The 22680-nt window shown below is 45.2% G+C and overlaps 1 protein-coding gene across 1 annotated transcript; it reads left to right on the top strand.

Moving 5' to 3' along the window:
• The first annotated feature begins 1944 nt into the window (after nucleotides 1-1944).
• GP6 (glycoprotein VI platelet) lies at nucleotides 1945-22380 on the top strand. The gene is made up of 9 exons (XM_047712481.1): nucleotides 1945-2095; nucleotides 8058-8093; nucleotides 8234-8491; nucleotides 10401-10688; nucleotides 15545-15598; nucleotides 18548-18607; nucleotides 20303-20353; nucleotides 21073-21123; nucleotides 21661-22380. The coding sequence occupies exons 1-9, from the start codon at nucleotides 2062-2064 to the stop codon at nucleotides 21894-21896; spliced, it is 1068 nt and encodes a 355-aa protein (XP_047568437.1). The 5' UTR covers nucleotides 1945-2061; the 3' UTR covers nucleotides 21897-22380.
• Nucleotides 22381-22680: the final 300 nt, after the last annotated feature.

The raw sequence follows: 22680 nt of genomic DNA, 5'->3' as shown, positions 1-22680 counted from the left end.
ATCCGAAGGGGCACGTGCACCCCAATGTTTATAGCAGTGATGTCCACAGTAGCCAAATGATGGAAAGAGCCCAGATGTCCATCAACAGATGAATGGATAAAGAAGATGTGAGATCTCTCTCTCTATATATATCAATATATCTATAGATCTATAGACGTATAGATCTATAGATATATCGATATATCTTCTTTATCCATTCATCTGTTGATATATATATTGATAGATCTATAGATCTGTCGATATATATATATATATATATTTTTTTTTTTTGCCATTTGCTACAACGTGGATGGAACTAGAGGCTGTTATGCTAAGCGAAATAAGTCAATCAGAGAAAGACAATTATCATATGATCTTAACATATGAGGAATTTGAGAAATAAGACAGGGGATCATAGGAGGAGGGAGAGAATAATGAAACAAGATGAAACCAGAGAGGGAGACAAACCATAAGAGACTCTTAACCTCAGGAAGTAAACTGAGGGTTGCTGGAGCGGAGGTGGGTGGGAGGGATGGGGTGGCCGGGTGATGGGTAGGGTATGTGCTATGGCGAGTGCTGTAAATTGTGTAAGACTGATGATTCACAGACCTCTACCCCTCAAACAAATGATACATTATGTGTTAATAAAAAATAAAAAAATAAAGATTCCCACATATGTCCAGAAGGGTACCTGTAGAGTGATATTTAGCTCAGTATTGTTTATAGTGGAGCTATTTGAGCATAATCGGGCTGTCCGCTATTGGGACAGTGGGAAGATCAACGTGTTGAGACAAGCAACTGTCCTGGAGACATATGAATGGTCCAGAAATGCTGAGCGTGCAATGGAAAAAGGAATGACTTCCACAGCATTAAACAGTTTACAACACGATATGCAGTTTGCAAGATACAAAATAAAGGTTTTTTTTTTTAAAGATTTTATTTATTTGTTTGACAGACAGAGATCACAAGTAGGCAGAGAGGCAGGCAGAGAGAGACGGGGAAGCAGGCTCCCTGCTGAGCAGAGAGCCCGATGTGGGGCTCGATCCCAGGACCCCAGGATCATGACCTGAGCTGAAGGCAGAGGCTTTAACCCACTGAGCCATCCAGGTGCCCCCAAAATAAAGTTTTGCAGAGATGAATGCATTTGCATGGACTATCTCAGAGCTTCTCCTTGGAGGTGGAGAATTGCAATGAGAACCTCAGGGCAGAGACAAATCACGGAAGAGAGGGATGGCCTCGATACAGGTGTGCATGTGCTAGGCCAGAAGAAGTCGATTACTCAGCTCCCAGCACCCACGCTCCAACTAGAAAAATACATTTTCTTCCAAGTTCAAGTTTTCCTGTTTGAATGGGACTAAGGCTGCCGCACCTGTTTCTTAGCCTTGGGTGAGGATCAAACAAAATAGTGCCTGAAAAGTGAGTAAGTAGGATTTCAAAGAGATATTTGCACTCCCAGTGTATCTCAGTCTCAGAACCTCCTGAATGATCCAACCCAGTGGTTCTAGACTGGCCATGAGCCTCCCAGAAGCACAGGACAGCCTGCTCCCACTCCAGCAGTCACCTGGTTCCAGATGTCAACAGAGCCGAGGTTGGGACACCCTGATCTGACCCCTAACATTTCTCCAGTCTCAGCTTTATGGTCCTTGATTCCAGCCACACTAACCACTTCCCACCTACATGAAAATGCCAAGCTCTTCACCTCTCCAGGCTTTGGGTCCTGCTGAACCTGCTGGTCTTCCATGAATATTTCTTATGAGCAGATATCATCTCAAATGTCCGCCCCCCCCCCCCCCAAGGAAAGCTCCATGAAACTGTTCTGCTAAGGAGGTCCATCAGGTAACAGCCCATCTCAGTGCCTGACCGGCTTGGGCTGGTGACAGAAGATAAAGGAGCTTCTGTGAGCTTGTGTGCAAGTCATTCTACTGAGGGGATGGCTCCAGCCTGATGAGCCTCATGTGGGAAAAGCCAGGCTGATGAGGGAAGTGGGGAGAGGCTGCTGCGTCCTAATCACATTCTGTGTCTCCGCTCCAGCCCCTGCGGCTTCCCTCCTGGGCTACCGAGCTCTGGACGGGCTGAAGGACCATGGCCGCACCCCTGTCTGCCCTTCTCTGTCTTGGTGAGTCCTGAGGGTTGGTCTGGGAAATGCTGAGGGATAGGCAGTGGGCTATGAGACTAAGAATGTTAAAAAAATTGCATCAGAAAAGAATTTCAGGGCAATGGGTGACCTGTGAGGGCCCCTTCATTGGTGGGTTGGGAAAACTGGGACCCAGGGAGGTGGTGTTTGTCTGTTACTTCATTCTAGTCTCTTGCTGGGTGGGTCAGGTAATAAACAGGTCTTCCGGTTTTGGCTGAAAATTTGTCTCTGTATACCAGTCTTCAAATTTTATTTATCTATCTATACATTCATTCATTAATTCATTCATTTATATTTTTAATGTGGACTTGGTGACATCAGGACTAGATTACAGATTTGCCAGCAAACCTCACGGCACAGGAACAAATAACCATGCCATTTGCAACAATTTGGGTGAGCCCCGAGGCCATGACGCCAAGTGGCATAAGCCAGATGCAGAAAGAAAATACCACACAGTCTCGCTTACATGCAGAATCTAGAAAGGTTGGACTCATGAAGGTAGAGAGCAGACTGGTGGTTGCCAGAGTCTGGGGCTGCTGCAGGTGGGAAACGGGAGGTAGGGGGACAGAGAACAACCTTCTGGTTGTAAGATGAGTAAGTTCTGGGGATCTAATGCACAGAAGAGTGATTAAGGCAACAATACTGTAGAAACTTGCTGACAGAGTAGATCTTATGCATTTTCACCAAAACAAACCAAACCAAACCAAAAATCAAAACAACCTATGTGATCCCGGTGGTGGGTATTCAGGAGGGCACGGACTGCAGGGAGCGCTGGGTGTTACACGCAGACAATGAATCATGGAACCGTGCATCAAAAGCTAATGACGTACTGTATGACTAACATAACACAATACAAAATAAATAAAAACAAAACAAAAAATAAAAATCAAAAATCAAAACAACCTATGGGAGGCGGGGGACGGGTTAATTAGCTTGATTGTGTTGATCACCTGACAGTGTGCATATCCGTCAGATCACGACGTTGCTCACCCTGGATATACGGCTTCTCTTTGTCAACGGCGCCTCAGCAAGTCTGCGGGAAGAGTCTCTCCTAGCGGGGTTGGTGGTAGGATCCTGTGTGCTTATACCAGCCCCCGCGAGGCCGGTCATGTGCCCAGTTCCCTCATTTATTCAGAAGAGCCTTATTGCTAAAAGGACAGAGGCTCAAGGGGCCAAGCAGGAAGGAACAGCTGTGCGATGGGGATAAGGAAACATGCCATGAGCACAGACCACCTGTCAGTCATTCATTAACACACTCATTGGCACATACTGTGGGCTTGAGCTCACTCCATGCTTCTTAGCAGACATTTAATTCCCAGAATGGCCTGATGAGGTAGGGCCCTATTCATGTTCCCATTTCACAGACAAGGAAGCTGAGGTCCAGAGGGATTAAGGAACTTCTTCAAGGTAACGCATCTAGGGCTCAAATAAACTCAAGAGTTTTGTGCCAAGTTCACATTCTTTATGACCAAAGTATGTCACTGGTGTTTGTACGCTTACCAGCTGCAGGATGGGGGATAGGATACTGTTTCCATAGTCTGATCTATAAAAGGGGCTAATAATGGTCCCTAACCAGTAGGGCTGTGGTGAGTCAGAGTCCATCCAGAAAGTGCTCAGAAGGGCACAGGGAGTATGTCCAGTCACGTTAGAAAGCTGGATGGAAACCCATGAGAGGACCACGAGGGGTTGTGTTGGGAAGTGGACAAAGATGTGGGTCGAGCTTGGGTACAGGGAGCAGAACCTGGTGTAAACAAGAGGTTCAGAGGGGGCTGGAGACAAGTGTGAGTCAGCAATGATCCAGGTTCAGCCCCATCCCAGCTGTGTGAACTGAGAGAAACTGCTCAGCCTCTCTGTTCAGTTTCCTTACGTTTATCGTGGAGGCAAGAAGCACACATGTGAGCATGTCTGCATGTGGGTAAGGATAAGAGTTACCGGGTAACATACAGCATGGTCAGTGAAATCTAATTTCACATAAACAAGAAATAATTTTGTAAGCTTAGTATATCCCATTAAATCTCATGGGTCATACTATGCAAACAAAATTTCATTGCTTATCTGAAATTTATATTTAAGTGGGAGTCTTATGTTTTTATATCCTAAATCTGACAACCCTAGCAAGACTTAAAGCAGGTAATGCTAACCAACTTGGCAAAAAGTTAAAAAAAAAAAGCCAGCTTGAGAGAAAAAAGGCAGTTGTTCAACCTAGAGAAGGTAGAAGACAGAATGGGAGAAAGTCACCTCCAGGGGAGAAGATGGAATTTATCGATTATGCAGTTTGATAGGTGTGTACGATGACATGGGAAGGCTATTTGAAACTGTGGAAAGAATTAGACACAGGGTCAAGGAAAACTATGTGTCACTAAACCAGACAAATACTGATTCTAGGGACAATAAATAGGAAAAATATACAGGTATAATACTACACTCCTCAGGTGTGAATATTTGCACAGTCATAATAATGTAATTACAGAATATTGGTTTACTTTTTTATAAGAGAAAGCATTTATTAATTTTTTGTAAAGATTTTATTTATTTGAGAGAGAGAGAGGGAGAGCATGAGAAGGTAGGGAGGGTCAGAGGGAGAAGCAGACTCCCTGCTGAGCAGGGGGCAGGATGTGCGATTTGATCCTGGGACTTGGAGACCATGACCTGAGCTGAAGACAGTCGCTTAATCTACTGAGCCACCCAGGTGCCCCAGAATATTGATTTAGACAAAAGGTTAAAACAGTGGGAAATCCATGATTAACAACACAGCGGTGATCTCTAGACATGATACAATGTAACAGATCCCATCTAGATCTTATGTACAGCACGGAGATCTCTTTTTAAAAAGATTTTATTTGAGTGGGAGAGAGAGAGAGAATGAATGGGGGAGCATCAGGCAGAGGGAGAAGCAGGCTCCCCACTGAGCAAGGAGCCCAACTTGGGGCTCAATCCCAGGACCCCAGGATCATGATTTGAGCTGAAGGCAGATGCGTAACCAACTGAGCCACCCAGGCACCCCCTACAGCATGGGGATTATAGCCAATAACACCTTCTTGCAGAATATCCTAAATGTTCACACCACAAAAAAAGAAATGGTAATTATGTGACAGGATGGAGATGTTAGCTAATTAGCTAATATTAGCTAATTATGTAATAATAATTGGTTAATATTAGCTAATGCTGTGAAAGAAATAATTTTGTGATATATAAATATCAAATCAACACACACACCTTGAATTTACACAACATTGTACATCAATTATATATTGATAAAGCTAGGATAAAAAAGAGACTACATCCTGGACACAGCCCCCTTTTCAGAGAGGAGATAATTCTCTTTAGAGTTGTCCAAAGTGTGTGCATGGGGAGGGGTGTAAGGAATTCCTGGATGGCTTTGTTTGTTTGTTTGTTTGTGTTATGTTAGTCACCATCATTAGTTTTAGCACATCATTAGTTTTTAAGTATATATTTTTCTTAAATTTTATTTATTTATTTATTTGACAGAGACATAGCGAGAGAGGGAACACAAGGAGGGGGAGTGGGAGAGGGAGAAGCCTGCTCCCTGCTGAGCAGAGAGCACGATGTGGGGCTTGATCCCAGGACCCTGGGATCAGGACCTGAGCTGCAAGCAGACGCTTAATGACTGAGCCACCCAGGTGCCTTTAAATGTATGTTTTTTTAAATCTCATTTTAAAAAATTTTATTTTATATTTTCAGTGTTCCAAGATCCATTGTTTAGGCACCACACTCAGTGCTCCATGCAATATGTGCCCTTATTATTTTTTTGAAAGATTTTACTTATTTATTTGACACAGAGGGAGAGAGATCACAAGTAGGCAGAGAGGCAGGGAGAGAGGGGGAAGCAGGCTCTCTGCTGAGCAGAGAGCCCAATGTGGGGCTCGATCCCAGGACCTTGAGATCATGACCTGAGACGAAGGCAGAGGCTTTAACCCACTGAGCCACCCAGGCGCCCCTATATGCCCTCCTTAATACCCACCACCAGGGGGTATTCCCAATTCCCAACCCCTTCCCTCCAAAGCCCTCAGTTTGTTTCTCAGAGTCCACAGTCTCTCATGGTTTGTCTCCCCCTCTGATTCCCCCCAACTCACTTCTCTTCTCCTTCTCCTAATGTCCTCCATGCTATTTGTTATGCTCCACAAATAAGTGAAACCATATGATAACTGACTCTCTCTGCTGGACTTATTTCACTCAGCATAATCTCTTCCAGTCCCGTCCATGTTGCTATAAAAGTTGGGTATTCATCCTCTCTGATGATCTGATGGCTGATTGGCGACCGTGGCCATTGCTGCTATAAACATTGGGGTACAGACGGCCCTTCTTTTCACTCCAGGAGTGCAAATGCAGGGTCATAGGGAAGCTCTATTTTTAATTTCTTGAGGAATCTCCACACTGTTCTCCAAAGAGGCTGCACCAACTTGCATTCCCACCAACAGTGTAAGAGGGTTCCCCTTTCTCCACATCCCCTCCAACACATGTTGTTTCCTGTCCTGGTACTTTTGGCCATTCTAACTGGTGTAAGGTGGTATCTCAATGTGGTTTTGACTTGAATCTCCCTGATGGCTAATGATGATGAACATTTTTTCATGTGTCTGTTTGTTCTTCCCATTTTTGGATATGATTATCTGTTTTGTGTGTGTTGAGTTTGAGGAGTTCTTTATAGGTCTTGGATATCAGGCCTTTTCTGTAGTGTCATTTGCAAATATTTTCTCCCATTCCCTGGGTTGCCTCTTTGTTTTGTTGACTGTTTCCTTTGCTGTGCAGGAGCTTTTCATCTTGATGAAGTCCCAAAATTTTCGCTTTTCTTTCCTTTGCCTTTGGAGACATGCCTTGAAAGAAGTTGCTGTGGCCGATGTTAAAGAATTTACTGCCTATGTTCTCTAGGATTTTGATGGATTCCTTTAAAAAAAAAAAGATTATTTATTTATTTATTTGAGAGAGAGAGATCATGAGTGAGAGCGCAGAAGCAGGCAGAACAGCAGAGGGAGAGGGAGAAGCAGACTCCCCACTGAGCAGGATGTGGGACTCAATCCCAGGATCCTGGGATCATGACCTGAGCTGAAGGCAGATGCTTAATGACTGAGCCACCCAGGTGCCCCAGTGGATTCCTGTCTCACACTGAAGTCTTTCATCCATTTGGAGTTTATCGTTGCATATGGTGTAAGAGAATGGTCGAGTTTCATTCTTCTATATATAGCTCTCCAATACTCCTAGCACCATTTATTGAAGAGACTGTTTTTTTTCCATTGGCCATTCTTTCCTGCTTTGTCGAAGATTAATTGACCATTGAGTTGAGGGTCCATATCTGGGCTCTCTACTCTGTTCCACTGGTCTGTGTGTCTGTATTTGTGCCTGAACCATGCTGTCTAGGTGATCACAGCTTTGTAATAAAGCTTGAAATCAGGCAACATGATGCCCCCAGTTTTGTTTTTCTTTTTCAACATTTCCTTGGCGATTTGGGGTCTCTTCTGGTTCCATGCAAATTTTAGGATTGTTTGCTCCAGCATTTTGAAAAATGTTTCTGTCTTTTAAAAAACTGTGGTAAAATAATAAACAGCATAAAATTTATCATTCGTGACAGTACATTCACAAGGCGCACAGCCATCCTCTCTGCCTCATTCCAGGACACTGTCACCACTCCAGAAAGAAACCATACCCCTGACAATCAGCTCTCCTTCCTGCTTCCCCAGCCCCCGGCAACCACTAATCTCTCTGTGTGCATGTAGACTGACCTAGTGAGCAGGGTTCAGATACATAGAATTGTACAATATGCAGCCTTCTATGGCTGGCTGCCTCTGGTGCCTCAATTATGTGAGTGTGTGTCCTTAGAAAAGTGAAGATGAGAGAAAGTTACTGCCTGCAGAAGTGTCGTCACCCACCTTGCATTGAGAAGTGTGGGCTCGGAAGGTCCTAGCCTTTGGTGGTTTTCTTCTCTGCTCAGGGCTGTGTCTGGGGCAGGTGGTGGAAGCTCAGCATGGTGAGTCCTTCCCGTGGAGTTCCGGGTCCCTCCTCTGGGCTCTGCCTGCACAAGGCCTGGGAGGGTGGGAGGAGTGGGGGGGCCCCGGGAGGAAGGTCTGTTTGAAAGCAGCCCTCCACCAGGCTCCACTTCCCTTCCAGGCCTGCTGCCCAAGCCCTCCCTCCAGGCCCTGCCTAGCTCCCTAGTGCCGCTGAGGACGCCAGTTACTATCCGTTGCCAGGGGCCTCCAGACGTGGACCTGTACCGCCTGGAGAAGCTGAGGTCCGACCACTACCAGGATCAGTCCGTCCTCTTCATCCCGTCCATGGAGGAACGTTTCGCAGGGTGCTACCGCTGCTCCTACCAGAATGGGAGCCTCTGGTCTCCCCCCAGTGACCGGCTGGAGCTGGTCGCTACAGGTACCTGGAGGGGTGTGGGGGGCAGCTGCACCTATGGCCTGGGGGCTCCAGGAGGGTGAGGAGGGGGATGACTCAGAGAATCCCGAGACCCAGGGGGCTGGGGTTGGTGGGGATCGAAGTGCTAGCTACTTTCTTGGGGGGTGCAGTGAGCAGATGCAAGTGCTAGGTCAGTGCAATTCCTTCCTGCCTGCCTGCCTGCCTTTCTTCATTCTCTCTCTCTCTCTCTTTCTTTCTTTTGGAATTTTATGTATTTATTTGACAGAAACACAGCAAGAGAGGGAATGCAAGCAGACATAGAGGGAGTGGGAGAAGCAGGTTTCCGGCTGAGCAGGGAGCCTGATGTGGGTGGGGCTGGATCCCAGGACGCTGGGATCATGACCTGAGCTGAAGGCAGGCGCTTAACCAACTGAGCCACCCAGGAACTCCAATGCAGGATCTTTCTAAAACAATCCACCCACACTGAACAAAGTATCACACTTTTAAGTCAAGACAGAACGTGGCAGGGCCCTTTCAAGCCTTACCTGAGCCCCATGCCAAAGGCAACATATATACGCTCTATCCACATTCCAATGCCTTCTTTTTTACTTTTTTTTTTTTTAAAGATTTTATCTATTTGACAGAGAGAGAGAGAGAGAGAGAGAGCGAGCTCACAAATAAGCAGAGAGGCAGGCAGAGAGAGAGGGGGAAAGCAGGTTTCTCCACTGAGCAGAGCCTGACATGGGGCTTGATCCCAGGACCCTGAGACCATGACCCAAGCCGAAGGCAGAGGCTTAACCCACTGAGCCACCCAGGCGCCCTCTTTTTTTACTTTTTGACGGAATAAAATGTTCTCGGCTTGTGCTTTTATTTCTAATGCATTTTCAAGTGGTTATTTTCCGGAGAGATTTTTTTTTTTAAATTTTATTTTTTAAAAACATATATTTTTATCCCCAGGGGTACAGGTCTGCGAATCGCCAGGTTTACACACCTCACAGCACTCACCATAGCACATACCCTCCCCAATATCCATAACCCCCCCCCCCTCCCAATCCCCCTCCCCCCATCAACCCTCAGTTTGTTTTGTGAGATTAAGAGTCACTTATGGTTTGTCTCCCTCCCAATCCCATCTTGTTTCATTTACTCTTCTCCTACCGGAGAGATTTTGAAAATATCATTGATGAGTTTGTTTCCCTAAGGCCAGGAGAGTAAAAAGATAATGAATTCTTTAAAAATTTTTTTTGTATGAATCAAATATTTAAACTTCAAATAATTTATGAATTTGAATAGCCTAGTTTAAAGTTTTTCAATTTTTTCAACTATGTTAATAGTGTGGAAAGAATTAACCATAAAAATGCATGAAAGCATTTTGAGCCTTTTGCCTCTCCATGAGTCACAGCTGGAGTGTTTTTGTTTACAATCTTGGTTATTTTGTTCAGTGTGAATTATTTGAATTAATTTTGGTTTAAAAACTGCACTACAGCAGTTTGCTATTTTGTTACTACCGTCGTAGTTTGGGAGCTCCCTATGTATTAAGCAACTGTGCTACGTTGCTTCATTCAGTCATTCTCATTTTCTTTTTCTAAATTTAAATTCAATTAACCAACATGTAGTACCTCATTAGTTCTTGACATAGTGTTCAACGATTCATTTTTACAGTAAAGAACACTGGGGCACAGTTAGAAGGGTGGATTTCTCTCCAGGATCACACAGCCCCTAAGGGACAGAATGAGGATTTGAGCCCAGGCACCGTGACAGGATCCTGGTTATGCTCCCTTAACCCTTTTGTGAGCTGGGGGCAAGGCAAGTGGGTTCTCTAAGGATGGATATACCTGGAAAGTTCCCTAGCTCTTAGGAGGTGGGGGGACCTGCCCACCCCCGTGGCCAACATGCTGGCCATGGTCTTTAACATCAGAGCTCTCTTTTCTCCCAGGAGTTTATCTCAACAGGCCCTCGATCTCAGCCCAGCCCAGTCCAGCTGTGTCCCCAGGAGGGGAAGTCACTCTCCAGTGTCGAAGCCAATTCAGTTTTGACCAATTTGCTCTGTACAAGGAAGGGGACGCTGGGCCCCAGAAGGGATCTGAGAAGCAGTACGGGGCTGACTTCCCCATCACCGCAGTGACTGCTGCCCACAGTGGGACCTACCGATGCTACAGCTTTTCCAGCAAGCTGCCATACCTGTGGTCGGCCCCCAGCGACCCCCTGGAGCTTGTGGTCACAGGTGCGGGCGGGAGCTGCAGACCAAACCTTCCTTCTTCAGCTCTTGCACACTCTGCTGAAGTTTCAGGGGAGGGCCAGCACGTGTGAAGGAGGTGGGAAGCCAGGAGAGGCATGAAGCTTTGGAGGGTATATTAGTTGTCACAATTCACCACTAATCTAGAGGCTTAAAAAACCATAAATGTATTATTACCTTCCATTTCTGGAGGTCAGGCACCAAATGGGTCTCCCTGGGACAAAACAAAGGTGTCAGCTGGGTTACGTTCCTTCTGGAGGGCCAGGGGGGAATCTGTCCTGTACTTTCCCCTGATTTTAGAAGTACCTGTACCCCTTGGCTCCCATGGTCCCTTCCTTTATCACAGAAGCCAGCAACATAGCATCGTCAGTCTCTCTGTCTCCCTGCCTCCTGCTTCCATGTTTAAGGACCCTGTGATGACACTGTGCCCACCTGGAAAATCCAGGCGCCCACCCGACACCCTCCCATTTACCATGTAAGACGCCATATCCACAGGGCCTGGGGATTGGGACATGAGCATGTTTGTGAGGCTGTTACTTTATCTACTGCAGAGTATATAGAAATAGAAAAGAAATAAGAAAAAATAATTCCTAATACCAGTGATAATGCCTTTTGTCTTGTCTAGATTTGAAACAAACAAACACACAGCAGCGAAGAACTTATGGAAATTACTTTGAAAAATGCCACTATAATAGGAAGGAAACTTTGACTCTCTTTACATGCAAACATACTCTGTCTTTCTTATTTGCAATAGTCTAAGTACGAGGCCTCTCCACGCAACGCTCGCTGCTAAATCCTTTACAGCAACTGATGTGATTTAAAAACAATTATTGATGTTTTCTGTTCACCACAGTTTTACTGCTATGTTCCTTCACAAGTATTGAAGCAACCGAATTATTTAAAGTTCATTTTATTTTTTTTTAAAGGTTAATTTACTTGAGAGAGAGAGAGAGTGAGCATACTGGGAGGGGCAGAGGGAGAGGGGAGAGAAAGTTTAGCAGACTCCATGCTGGGCTCAGAGCCTGATGTGGGATGGTCTGATGCCACCATGACTTGAACTGAAACCAAGAGTCAGATGCTCAACCCATGGCACCGTCCAGGGGCCCCAAAGTTTATTTATTTATTTTTTATAATCTCTAAACCCATCATGGGGCTCAAACTCCTGACCCTGAGATCAAGAGTGGCATACTCTTCCTAGGGAGTCAGTGAGGCGCCCCAATGACTTATTTATTGAAAATGCCTCAATAGGGGCCCCTGGGTGGCTCCGTTCTTTAACTATCAGACTCTTGGTTTTGGCTCTGGTCATGATCTCAGGGTCATGAGATGGAGCCCTGCATGGGGCTCTGTGTTCAACATGGAGTCTGCCTGATATTCTTCCCCCCCTCCACTCCCTCCCACTTTGCACTCCCTACCCTGCTTATGTACTCTCTAAAATTAAAAATGAATATTAAAAAACCAAAATGGCACATATTGCATGGAGCACTGGCTGTGGTGCATACACAATGAATCTTGGAACACTGGAAAAATAAAGTAAAATTTAAAAAATGAAATGCCCCAGTACACAAAAGACTAATGACCCTATCCATCTCCCAGCAAAGGGAAAAGTCTTATCCTTTTGGTCTACAGTGGATTCATATAGTACAGGGTAACATGAAAATGTACTTGTATTCAGACTTATTTTTGTAGTGAGGTCATTATACACTAGAAATGGCCTTCCATTCTGTTTTATTCAGGTATGGTTTCTAGACCTATAAGGTTACCCACTTTACGTGTCCATGGTACTCAGTGAGTTCACAGCGTTGTGCAACCATCACCACAACCCAGTCGGCCCATCTCCATCACCTCTGCAGGACCTCTGGCACCTGTTTGCTGTCATTTTCTGTTCAACCACAAATGACTTCCTATCTCTATCAGTTTGCCTCTTTGAGGGAACTGCATATATATGGAGTCCTAGAACACGGGGTCTTTCGTGACTGGCTTCTCTCAGTCAGCCTCACGCTTTTGAGCTGTGTTTGCACTGTAGCCACTATCAGTCTTTCATTCTTACAGCATGCCTCTTTCAAAAGAGGACAACATAGTTCATAAAGAAACCGTGGTGCAGACACACAACGGACTATTATGCAGCCCCAAAGAGGAAGGCAATCCTGCCATGTGCTACAGTACAGATGAACCTGGAGAACGTCACACTACGTGAAATAAAGCAGCCCCAAAAGGCCATATATCATCTGATTCCACTCCCGGGAGGCATTTGAAAGTCATCCAAGCCATAGAGGCAGAGAGTAGAAGGGAATTACCAAAGGCTGATGGAGGGAAAAAGTGGAGTTAGTACTGTTTAATGGGCATAGAATTCCAGGTCTGCAGATGAAAAAGTTCTGAGATTTCTTGCACAACAATGTGAATGCACTTAATACTATTGAACTGTGCACTTAAAATGAATGTTAAAGATGGTACATATAATGTACATTTAAAAATAACATGAGGGGCGCCTGGGTGGCTCGGTGGGTTAGGCCGCTGCCTTCGGCTCGGGTCATGATCTCAGGGTCCTGGGATCAAGCCCCGCATCGGGCTCTCTGCTCAGCGGGGAGCCTGCTTCCTCCTCTCTCTCTGCCTGCCTCTCTGCCTGCTTGTGATCTCTGTCTGTCGAATAAATAAATAAATAAAAGAAAAAAAATAACATGAAAATTTAAAAGGACACATTTTTCTGCTGCAATACTCAGAGGCATTTTCTTGTAAATCCTGCTGTCTTTGCCCAACTCATGCTTCCTACATCTCTGAAGCCTGTCCCTGATCTGACAAGGGAGCACATCTGCATGTAGAACTGATTTGCTCCATATACTGGTCCCTCTGTGTCTACCTTTATCCCCTTTAATTTAAAAAATCAATTAATTGAGATATAATTGACATGCAACATTGTATAAGATGTAGCACATGTTGATTTGATACATTTATGTGTTGCAACATATCACCACTGGAGCATTAGCTAATACCTCCAACCTGTCACATAATTGCCATTGCTTTTTTTTGTGGTGAGGACACCACAGATCTTGTCTCTTAGCAACTAAATCTGGAATATAGTGCGGTTGACTGTATGCTGTGCATTAATCTCCAGGACTTATTTGCATCTACTGGTTGCAAGTTTGCATACCTTTGCCTCTTTAGAATGTTTGCAGAACGATGGCAAGAGGAACCCCTTTACAGCAGGCTGTTAAAATCAGATGATTTTGCTCAAAGCCCATAGCACTCGCTTCTCTCGTCTCACCAAGCCCCTTCTCTACCTGTCTGCTCACCTGACCTGCTGCTCTGCCCTCATCCACTCTGCCTTAGAACCATCAGCATCCCCCCTTAAATTGAAGACTAACTGACATATGGTGTATTAGTTTCAGGTGTACAACATAGTGATTTGATATTTATATACACTGTGCAATGGTCACCGTGGATAAGTCTAGTTACCGTCTGTGACCATACAAAGTGGTTACAATATTACTGACTACATCCCGTCTTGCTTTTCCTTGTATACTCAGGCTCACTGTGTCCTCAGGGACCTTGCACCTGCTGGGAGGCTTTCTCCAGATCTCATGGCTCAACCCACTGCTTCCTTCAACTTCTATCAAAGGTCCCATTCTTGCCTCTCTGATGCTATCTGCCATCTTCTCTGCCCAATTTTTCTCCATGGCATCCACACCTGTGCATACATTGTTCTGACTTATGGTGTTTGTCACCTGTCTGCCCCCTGCATCCTGGAAGGTAAGCTCCAGAAAGACAGACATTTGTGTCCGTTTTCTTTTCTGCTGTATCCCCAGCACAGACAGTAGCTCCTGGCGTGTAATAGGAGCTGAACAGACAGTCTCCTGTTTGAGTTGTACAATGCAGTGGTTTTTAGTAAATTTAGAGTTCTGTGGTCACCACCACAGTCCAGTTTTAGGATATCTCCACCACCATATCTCATCCTTCCTGCCAGCATGCAGCCCCTCCCTCCCCCTACCTCCAGCCCAAGGAAACCACTAATCTTCCAGCCTTTATAGATTTGTCTTTTTTTGGGTCCCTGCTCAATTACTGTTTCTTTCATTGAACGTATTTCAAAAGTGTCTCTGTTGTGGTTGTGCTCTGCTGGGGACTTGAAACTCACTCTCTCTATGGTATCTTTTCCTTTATACACACACTTATTACACACACACACGTGATATGTATATATAGTAATTAGAGCAAACAGGCTTAGAGAGCATCCAACACCGCATTGTTGTCCCTGGGACATGCCTAATGAGTTAGAAGTACACAGTGCTGTTAGAACCTCGAAAGGCAGGCAGTTTGGGAACACCTCTCTGAGCAGCCAATGTTTGACCTTGCTCTTAGGGTAGAGTAAGAGCAGTGGGACGGGCTGCAGGTGTGTGGGATTGTATGAGCAAATGTCCTGGGGTGAAAGGAGGTTGGCAGGTTGATGTAGCTACAAAGCTAGGGTGGTGGGGTTGGAAAGGGGCTGTGTTCTGTGACACAGGCATCACCCTTTCTCCCTACATGTATCCCATGGTTTCTGTCTTCTCATCTGCTTCCCAGGACTTAAGAGCCAGTTTTGCTCCTTGGGACAAAGTCAGGTGCACATCACAGAGGTCCAGAAAAAGGGACAGAACTGAAGTTCAAAGAGCAGGGAGGGCAGCTACAGAGATGGTCATTTTTAATTAGTCTCAGAATGTGCTTGGTGTGCTATTTAACACCCAGGACCATCCAGTGATGTGAGCTTCTTTGTATTCATCTTCTAGGTGAGGAAACTGGGTCGCAGAATGCTTTTTTGTTTGCTCAGGACCCATAGCTAACAGAGCACAGAACTCTCTCTCTTTCTGATTTCCCAGGGACTTCTGTGACTCCCGCCTTGTTACCCACGGAACCACCTTCCTCTGTGACAGGTAAATTCTGCAGGATTTATCCCAGTGTCTGGGGTATAGACCCACAGAACCCTTCTTTTCTTTCTCCCCTTTATCTAGATTTTTCTATTTAATTCCCTTGTCTCTTTCACAAATTTGATTTAAAAAATCACTTATTTGTGTGTGTAAAGAATGTGGGTATAATAATATTAGATAGACATTACTGCGCTGCCCTATATCTCCACTTCTCTCCAGCCTTAGGGGGATGATTTATAATGTCTAATGTGGAAAAGAATAATCCGAGTGGCTTATAAAATAATAGATTCCTGGACGCTAGTTTTGAGTCTCTGATTCCATTGGCCATGGTTCTCAAACATTACGGGGCCTGAGAATCACCTGGAGGTGACCCAGGCTTCTGGATATCACCAGTTCCTGATTCAGAAGGTCTGGGGTGGGGTCTAGTTATGTTCTTTTTTTTTGTTGTTGTTGTTGAAAATATTTTATTTATTTATTTGAGAGAGAAAGACTGAGAGAGAGAGAGCATGCACAGGTAGGGAGAGCAGCAGGCAGGAGGAGAAACAGACTCCCTACTGAGCAAGGAGCCTAATGCTGGGCTTGGTCCCAGGACCCTGAGATCATGACCTGAGGCAAAGGCAGATGCTTAACTGACTGAGACAACAGGCGCCCCCAGTTATGTTCATTTCTAACAAGTTTCCAGGTGACACTGAGGCTGCTGCTCTGGGATGTCACTTCGAGAAGGACTGCCCTAAATTTTGTATGGCCATCATATTCTCATCCTCAAAGCATCTTACTTGATTCTGGTGTATCGCATACCAGCCTGTGCCTTAAGAAGTTGTGCATCAGTCTGTGACCTTGCCAACACTTCCTGTGTCGCAGGGTAGACCCAAAGCGTGAGGAACAGAAGCATGTTGAAAAGAGCCAAGTCGGACAAGAATGTGCTGACATGTGTGGTGGAAGGCAGTATGGAGGCTGTCTTGCCAAACGAGGCCCAATGCACGTGTGTATGTCTGCACACACGTGTGTGTGTGTGTGTGTGTGTGTGTGTGTGTGTATTTCTGATTGGAATTTTAAAACTTTTAATTGTGAGAGGTAGGTTCACAAGAATTTGCAAAGGCAATGCAGAAGAATTCCGTATACCCTTTGCCTAGATTTCCCCAACGGCTATGTCTTGCATAATTACAGAACAACATAAAACCAGGGACCTGACATTGACACGGTATTTGTACTTAGCTCTATGGTGATTTATCACAATTTATCACATGTGTAGATCCGTGTAACTGCCACGGCTCTCAAGATACAGAACTCTAAACCCCACAAAGATATCCCTCCCGCTACCCCTTTATGATTATATTTACCCTCTCCCCTCCCACTATTTCTACCCCCTGCAAGTACTAATTTGTTCTATTGAATTTCATCATTTTGACAATGTTATATATACATGGAAAGGTTCACCTATCATGGAATGTTTTGGGATTGACTTTTCTCACTCAGCACAATGCCCTTGAGATGCATCCAAGTTATTGTGTGTTATCAACAATGTGTTCCTTTTTATGACTGCATAGTATTCCATGGTAGACAGATACTTCCTCATGTTTAATCTAAATTCAAATAAAAATTTATGTATTATTATTTTTTTTGAGAGAGAGAGCAAGAGTATGCAGATGTGAGGTGGGGAGTGGCAGAGAGAGAGAGAGAGAGAGAGAGAGAGAGAGAGAGAGAGAATATCTTAAGCAAGCACCACAGTCAGTGCAGAGCCCCATGTAGGGCTTCACCTCAGAACCATGAGAGCATCACCTGAGCAGAAGCCAAGAGTTGGATGCTTAATGGACTGAGCCATCCAGGTGCCCCTCAAACAACAATTTATTAATGAGGCTCACAGGAAGAGAAATAACATAGAGCAAATGATATCTAAGTTCTCACTTTACTACAGATTCCTAAGCACAAGCTAGGCTTTGATGAGCTGGTTCCATCACAGAAAGGTCCACCAAGATTGTCCCCATCCTTAATAGGAGCTACATATTTATAGGTTGAGGGGTTTTAGGAAATGTTTTGGTGCCCATGTAACTAGGGGGGTCCCTGGTTAAGAAAATGGCCTTAGTAGGGAGGGGATTCTCTTGTGTTCAGAGGCTGGTTACCAAGAACTGAGCTTGCACACATCTCCTGGTCCACTACTTACTTTTTAAACTGAGATAAGTCACATGCCATGAAATTCATCATAGCCAGCAGAATGGCAGTAACAGTAATGAATAATAATAATAATACACAACTAGAGGGGTTGTTGAGAATGTGGAGAAACTGGAGCCCTCACGCATTGCTGGTGGGATTGAAACATAGGATCATTGCTGTGGAAAAATGGTTCAGCATTTCCTCAAAAGAATTATTCTGTGACTGTATCAAAATTGCCATAGGACCCAGCTATTCCATTGTAGCTATGTGCTCCCCCACAAAATGAACAAATCAAAAAATGTATGTTTATACAAAAACAGGTACATAAATGTTCATAGCAACATTATCCACAGTAGCCCCAAAGAGGAAATAATGTTGGTCCATCAGTGGATGAATGGATCCATTTCTTTTTTTTTTTTAAGATTTTATTTATTTATTTGACAGACAGAGATCACAAGTAGGCAGAGAGGCAGGCAGAGAGAGAGAGGGAAGCAGGCTCCCTGCTGAGCAGAGAACCCGATGTGGGGCTCGATCCCAGGATCCTGAGATCATGATCTGAGCTGAAGGCAGAGACTTAACCCACTCAGCCACCCAGGCACCTCAAATGGATCCATTTCTTATTCAGCCACTGGGGTACAGAAGACATGTTTTACAGCAACTCTGCATGTTTCTCTCCTCAGTTTTATGCAGTGTGTGTCAAAGAAAGGGGTTCTGGGAACCCTAGATTTCTTAGAAGGGGTATGCAGAGTAGGGGATCACTGGGAAGACTGACCTTATCCACTTTCTTATTATCTTCTTGCTTAGAATTCCCAGAAGCCTCCAGGAAACGGAGCATCTCACTCGTCAACAAAAGCTCTACAATCAGTGAGTAACCAAGAGCTCAGAACCCAGCAGAAAAGAGTATGAGGCTAGGGTTTTCTCTCATCATCTAAGGCTGTAGGCTTTAAGTCCCCTTCAGGAGATCACTTGACTCTTCCAAGGAAAGTCCTTGGTTTGAGGATCAAGGATGGGATAGAGGTGGGTTCTGAGCATGGGGAGACATGTGCATTCTTGGAAATGTGGCCATTTCAAAGATGGCAGAGCCAAGGCTTTGATGGGAGGACCATTGCTCATTCCTATACAGTGTCTTCTGACTTTGCTCTAATCCACGTGCATAACCTTAGTCCCCTATTGTCCACTGCCTCTTCTTATCACTGCAGTCCCATCCTCATACTGTAATTCTCTTTCCCCTCACTTTTCCTGGAAAAATTATCCACTTCCCTCAAGACAGAAACCTTAAAAGATTCCCTGAGTATAGGTCTGATATCTCCACTGGGTCCACCTGACTCTAGCTCTCTGTTTGATTCCTGATGCCAGCAAGTTCCTTCTAAGACCCCGAAGAGATTCTTCATCATCTTCTGTTCAAAATCCTTCTAGGTTCCCCATCACTCTTAGGATTATAGCCCAGGATTCTCAGCTTGATGTTTAATACTTTTGGATCCAATGCCCTTAGATCAGCCACTGTCGATCCCTCCAGTCTTGTTTTCATTCCTCATGAAAATCTCAGCCACAGGGGCGCCTGGGTGGCTCAGTGGGTTAAGCCGCTACCTTCGGCTCAGGTCACGATCTCAGGGTCCTGGGATCGAGTCCCGCATAGGGCTCTCTGCTCAGCAGGGAGCCTGCTTCTCTCTCTCTCTCTCTGCCTGCCTCTCTGTCTACTTGTGATCTCTCTCTGTCAAATAAATAAAATCTTAAAAAAAAAAAATCTCAGCCACACAGAGTCAGATGAAGCTCTCCTGAGTCCCTGGCATCTCCTCACTCTGCATCCAAGCCACTTGGTCTGCTTTTCCTTCTCTTTCCTCATAGCCTCAGTCCCTCAAGAAAGCCTTTTCTGACACTGGGTTGTATAGTTTCCTCTGTCTTATGGACTATCTATTATAGCAATTTTCACAGTATATTAAAACACGTACCGTTCTGATGCGTATGGCTGAGCACTTGAGCTCTAGTAGCACTAGAGCTACTGCGTGTGGGGTGCTTATCATATGCAAGCAGTGTGCTTTATGCTGTTATTACTGTTATTGGTTTAAATTTCACATTAACCTGTGATGCATTATAATTATTTTCATTGGACAGATGGGAAAACTGGCCCATAGGTATTAAGTCTATTGACAGGGGCCCCACATCTAATTAGTAATGAATCTGGGGTTCAAATCTAGACAGCCTCACTCTGTAGTTGTCTTTCTTCTTCTTCTTTTTAAAAAAGATTTAATTTATTTAACAGAGAGAGAGAGAGAGAGAGAGATAGATCACAAGTAGGCAGAGAGGCAGGCAGAGAGAGAAAGGAGGAAGCAGGCTCCCTGCTGAGCAGAGCGCCTGATGCGGGGCTCGATCCCAGGACCCTGAGACCATGACCTGAGCCGAAAGCAGAGGCTTTAACCCACTGAGCCACCCAGGCGGCCCTCATGTTCTTCTTATAGCCATGGAATTCTGCCTCAAATGTCCATGCATTCAGGAAAGGGGCAGGAACAGGGCTAGGGGAGATGGTCTCATCTCTTTAAACTTTCACTTTTTGATTCCCAGAGTCTTCTAGGACTATCACCATCTCTGCAAAGAGGCCAGAGTCTCCAGCTGGTGAGTAAGTGGTCTTCTCTGGACCCTCTTCATTCCCACCCCTGTGTCTTCCCCTAAATTTGACTGCTTTCCTTGTACAGAAGTTACAGCTCTATGGACTTGGGTCCTGGTTCATAAAATATTAAGGGGAGGGTAAATATCAGGACTTGGAACTCAGAATTGGGCAACGAGATCAGGTGGGAAGGTTGAGATAAATTTAGACAGCCCAACTCTGTAGTTCATGCTCTTATAGTCATGAGATTCTGCCTCAAAAGTGCATGCATTCAGGAAAGGGGCAGGAACAGGGCTACAGGAGATGGTCTTTCCCCCTTAAACTTTCCTTTTTGATTCCCAGAGTCTTCTAGGACTATCAGTATCTTTCCAAAGAGGCCAGAGTCTCCAACTGGTGAGTAAGTGGTCTTCTCTGGACCCTCTTCATTCCCACCCCTGTGTCTTCCCCTAAATTTGACTGCTTTCCTTGTACAGAAGCTACAGCTCTATGGACTTGGGTTCTGGTTCATAAAATATTAAGGGGAGGGTAAATATCAGGACTTGGAACTCAGAATTGGGCAACGAGATCAGGTGGGAAGGTTGAGATAAATTTAGACAGCCCAACTCTGTAGTTCATGCTCTTATAGTCATGGGATTCTGCCTCAAAAGTGCATGCATTCAGGAAAGGGGCAGGAACAGGGCTATGGGAGATGGTCTTTTCCCCTTAAACTTTCCTTTTTGATTCCCAGAGTCTTCTAGGACTATCACCATCTCTGCAAAGAGGCCAGAGTCTCCAACTGGTGAGTAAGTGGTCTTCTCTGGACCCTCTTCATTCCCACCCCTGTGTCTTCCCCTAAAGCTGACTGCTTTCCCTGTACAGAAGCCACAGCTCTATGGTCTTGGGTCCTGGTTTATAAATATTAAGGGGAAGGTAAATATTATACTTAAAACTCAGAATTGGGCAGTAAGTTCAGGTGGGAAAGCTGAGATTTTTAAAGAATAAGGGAAAGGTAAATTCCATCTCTTTCCACCTCGTATAACAGTTTCTTATTGCTGTAATTAGCCGAATGGCCAGGTCTCTGTGTGTGTGGAGGGGTTGCATCAGAGGTCTATGAAGGGGGTGTATGGAAGAAATTCTATCTAGAGAATTGGGCTTATCTAGCCCTGACCCTTGGTGAGGAGGGGAGGAACCCTCTAGGAAGGAGACTGACATTCTAGGTAGCAGAGAATAGAATCTCAGGTGAGGGATATGGGTATGAGAAACCCAAGATGTGTCTTGAAGTGGATCCTGGAGATAGGCTTTCATCACCCCCTCCTGTCTCTCTTCATTCCTCCAGGTCTTGCCCAGCAACACTACACCAAGGGCAATCTGGTCCGGATATGCATTGGGGTTGTGATTCTAATACTCCTGGTGGGGCTTCTGGCAGAAGATTGGCACAGCAGGAAGAAACCCCTGCCATACAGGGTCAGACCTATCCGCAGGCCACTCCCACCCCTCCCACAGACCCAGAGACAACACAGTCATCAGGATGGGGGTCGACCAGGTGGCCATAACCATGGGCGCCACAATTAGAACTCCAAGGCTTGGTTGTAGCTATGAGATAAGGGATGTAAAACCATGTGTGGAGTGTATGGAATGTAGGAGCAAGAGGACAGGGGTTAGGACTATGGAGAAGGAGGACCCTGGGGCCTCTCCTTGGTGTCCCATCAAGGACCTGTTGAGCCAGTGTCTATTTGGCTTTCATCCAAGGACTCCTCTCATTTGGGATGGGAAGTATCTAGTGGATGCCAGTGTCTCCTCACTCACATCTTGCACATTGTGGATCTTGTAGCACCCTAACTGGACCATCATAATGACCCCTTCAACCTTCCCTAATTCATGTTCGTTATTGATTTTTGTATCACCAAGTCTCATAGCTGACCCCATTCTATGCTCTGCATAAAACTCTCCCACGCTTCCTGTTGGCCTCTGTGTTTTCTCTGGGTAGCCATAGCTTAGCTGGTTAATTCAGACTCATACTTATTTCCTGAGCCTATCAGCCCAGCCTCTCTCCTAACCAGAAATATTGGGTTAAATGTGTGAGTACTCAGGGCTTTCCCCACTACACCTCCTCACCCCGAGGACACCCTTCTCCTACTCCTTGATCCCAGATGCCATTTCCTCAGACATAGGCTTTGGTTTCATCAATTTATAGCCATATCCTCCTCTTATCTTGCTCCATAGTTAATAACCACACTCACAGAATCTCTAACTCACAGGTGAAATGGCCAGACTCTCCATCCCTAAACTGATGCATGCAGGCTACTCAATTTCTTTTTCCCTAAAGGGGGCAATCTCAGGGCATTTTGCACCCAAG

This window comes from Lutra lutra, chromosome 17, assembly GCF_902655055.1.
Source record: "Lutra lutra chromosome 17, mLutLut1.2, whole genome shotgun sequence".
Classification (NCBI taxonomy): domain Eukaryota; kingdom Metazoa; phylum Chordata; class Mammalia; order Carnivora; family Mustelidae; genus Lutra; species Lutra lutra.
This window is presented reverse-complemented; position numbering and strand designations above follow the sequence as displayed.